Source organism: Galeopterus variegatus, unplaced genomic scaffold (genome assembly GCF_000696425.1).
Source record: "Galeopterus variegatus unplaced genomic scaffold, G_variegatus-3.0.2 Scaffold5166, whole genome shotgun sequence".
Taxonomy (NCBI): Eukaryota; Metazoa; Chordata; class Mammalia; order Dermoptera; family Cynocephalidae; genus Galeopterus; species Galeopterus variegatus.
In genome coordinates, this window is record NW_007731277.1 from 156,348 (window position 1) to 159,501 (window position 3,154).

Sequence of the window (3,154 nt, forward strand, 5' to 3'; positions counted from 1 at the left end):
GTGGTGTTAACACCAAGGTCAAGGGTTCAGATCCCCATACTGGCCAGCTGCCAAAAAAAAAATAATAATGATAATAGGAAAGTATTTCACAAAATTTTACAGAAGAATTAACTGCAAGAGCTTTTGAAAATCAAAAATTCCTGGGTTTCATCCCAGGTCAGCTGAATCAAAATCTTCAGGGGACTGAGGCATTTTTCAGATATTCTATAAAGATAATATTGTTACCATCATCATGCCCTTAGTTGGCATACTGATATTTAAATCTAGGAATTGCCGATTTAGTTCAGACCCCTCATTTGACAGAAGAAACTAGAGCTTAGAACAGTTACAACTTTCATATCATTCTATTGTTGGTTAATGACAGGGCAGACGTTATAACCCAGACAGAGCAGGTGAGTTTCCAGCCTCCTCACTGCACCTCACTGTCTCTTTTACCTTTCCATACAAAATGTGCATGATAACACCTTCACAGAGGGCTTGCACAGTGCCTCATTGACTGGAGAAAAACAGATGAGCTTTGAAACCACACTCTGTAGTATGTACTAGATTTGGGTCAGAAGCATTAACTTCCCCTGCCTTTTCCCAGTTGTCATTAGTGTCTTATTATATGTTTTTCAGTTGGTAAGTCACATAGAAGAGATGCTCCAGACAGCCTACAACAAGCTCCACACGTGGCAGTCACGTCGTCTGATGAAGAAAACGTGAGGTATCCATGGTGCTCACAGGTTTTGTGAGATCGGGAGAACTGTTACCTGCAGTGACTCTGGAAACCTGGCCTGTCAGACATGCAGATGACCACACAGGAGTGATAAGAAACATCTGCACCATGCCAACTCCCAGAGCTGATGCTGTTGTACTTGCACATTGGGAACTGAAAGGAAGGAAGGGACTGTGGTTCAACTGAATGCTGGGGAGGTAAATTAAGGCAGAACCAAATGAGCTAAGTTGCAAATATATACATACACACATATATATATATTTTAAAAGACTGTTTACTGCAGTTACTCAGGAACTGCTTTTGATTCACATTAAGCTGCTTTCAGAAATTTGAAAAAAAAAAAAAACTTTTTTAAAGGGTGCATTGATAAAACCTGAGGTTTTTTCTGTGTAAATTTTTTTCCTAAGTTTATGGCACAGGGTAGACCTTAAGTATTTCTCCTTCATCTTTGAACCTCCACTTGGATCCTCAAGTTTTACTGAATTCTAGTTATACATAAAGTCAGCAAGTTAAAAAGCTTACTTTAAATAAGGCAGAGGGATACTGTTGCTCAACCATCAGGAAACAGTTATAGTCAGAAGACATCATTGGTCCTGTGTTTCCTAAGGAAATAAGAAACTAAATATTGCACTGAATGTTTGTGGTATGGAGTCCCTAAATAATAAAGAGGGAACATATTTGCAGAAAGTTGTGTGGGGTTTTTTACGCAGAATTTTGTCAGAAGACAATGGCACTGCATGTTTTTCTTTGAGTGCAAATGTACATTGCTAAGATTTTTTTTAAAGATGGCATGTGCTTTGAAAAGAGGAAGTTGCATTTTTAAGAGTTTAAAAATCTTATCAGTGAGAAATATAAGAAATCTTACTTATTTTCACCTCTTTAGAAGAAATAAAAGATGTTTCTCATATCTCTTTTTCTCTAGTATCTGTTACTGTCCTTGGCGAATTGATAATCATTGCATAGTGACTGAAAAGCCTAAATGCAAAAAAAAAAAAAGAAAAAATGTTGTTTCTGGAATTTGTGCCATAATTTGTTCCTAATAGGATCAACTCACTGTTTATCTAAGACTTAGATGTCTTGTATTAAAAATTACACAAACAAGTAAAACTTTTTATAAATACTCTTTCAACCGTAACACATCTTGTGGTTTGTCATTATGTGTGATGTTTATTCAGGACTGCTCAAGGACTACTCATTCTTTTTTAAGCCATATTGCAATCTGGTTATCCTTCACATAATGACTGTAATAGATGAAAATCTATTCAGATGAACTGGTACAAGGAAAGAGAGGCTACATCATTTTCTGCCTTCAGACTTCCCATTTCTCCTTCAGATCAGTACAGTAATCCCTTACTGCTTATAGTTTCACTAAGTGCTTTTCAGATGTGTTATCACCACAGTTAACTCTGAGCAGTAGCAATGGAGCAGATAGAAAAATGTTTGAAATAGGAAAGAATGTCTTTTGGGAAAGGCAGACATAAATAAAATGCTCTGTTGAGCACTGCGTTAAAGATTTACCTGATATATGTGTAATGGAACCTGAAGGAAGAAAAGACAATTTGGGGAAATTGGGGTAGGCTTCATTAAAAAGGTAACATTTTAGCTAAGCCCTGAAGGTTGAATAGGATTTTGCAGGATAGTGAAGAAAGTCATTTGTTCTAGATTGAAGGAAGAGCATGATGAAGGTATGAAAGATCCCAGTGTGTTAGGGGAACAAGAAGAATTTGTTAGATTGGAGGTTTGGGAGTGACAAGTGAGAGGCCAAGGAAATTGGTTTAATTCAGGTTATGAATGACTTTAGATGCCAAGGTGTGAAATTCGCATGGGGGACCCAGAAGAAAGTTTTGACCAAGTAAGTTGCTTTTATGGGTTGTGTGGTGTTGTTTTTTTTTTTTTTTCCTTTTTGTCTTTTTTTTCGTGTCCGGCAACGGATCACAACGCTCAGTGTCGTGCCCGTACCGGACCGGGACCGGCAACGGGATCGCAACCCTCGGTGTCACGCCCACACCTCGCTCAGCTAATGAGCAGGAACCGGTCTGTATGTGGGATCCGAACCCTCGGTGGGAGCGCCACCACGCTCCCAAGCGGCGCACTGTAGCAGTGCGCCACTGGGCCGGCCCAGTGTGGTGGTGTTTTAAATAAAAGTTTCTGAGTGGCTAGATGTCACAACCACCATGCAGTTGGTCTGTCAGCCACTGGAGTGCACTGACACAAGGAGAGTCACCTGTAGAGACCAAAGAAAAGAAGAGGATGTCTCTCTCCACAAAGCCCATTCCAGAGTGACAGAAGAAAAATCTGCTCTATCATTATATTGGGGGACTGGAACCCAGCTTTCAGCATTGGACAGATCATCTAGGCAGCGAATCAACAGAGTAACCATTACTCTTTCAGAAGGAGAGAAGAAATTTAGGGTTATCAGAGGTGGGAGGTGGGAGG

General features: G+C 39.7%; 1 protein-coding gene across 1 annotated transcript in view; it reads left to right on the forward strand.

Annotated features, from left to right (window-relative positions):
• GTF2H1 (general transcription factor IIH, polypeptide 1, 62kDa) overlaps positions 1–1,853 on the forward strand; it is a 47,752-nt gene extending 45,899 nt beyond the window's left edge. Inside the window, exon 14 of the mRNA XM_008589034.1 lies at positions 619–1,853. Within this exon, the coding sequence (XP_008587256.1) occupies positions 619–705 (87 nt within the window). The 3' untranslated portion in view covers positions 706–1,853. The remainder of the gene's footprint in view (positions 1–618) is intronic.
• The last annotated feature ends 1,301 nt before the right edge of the window (positions 1,854–3,154 follow it).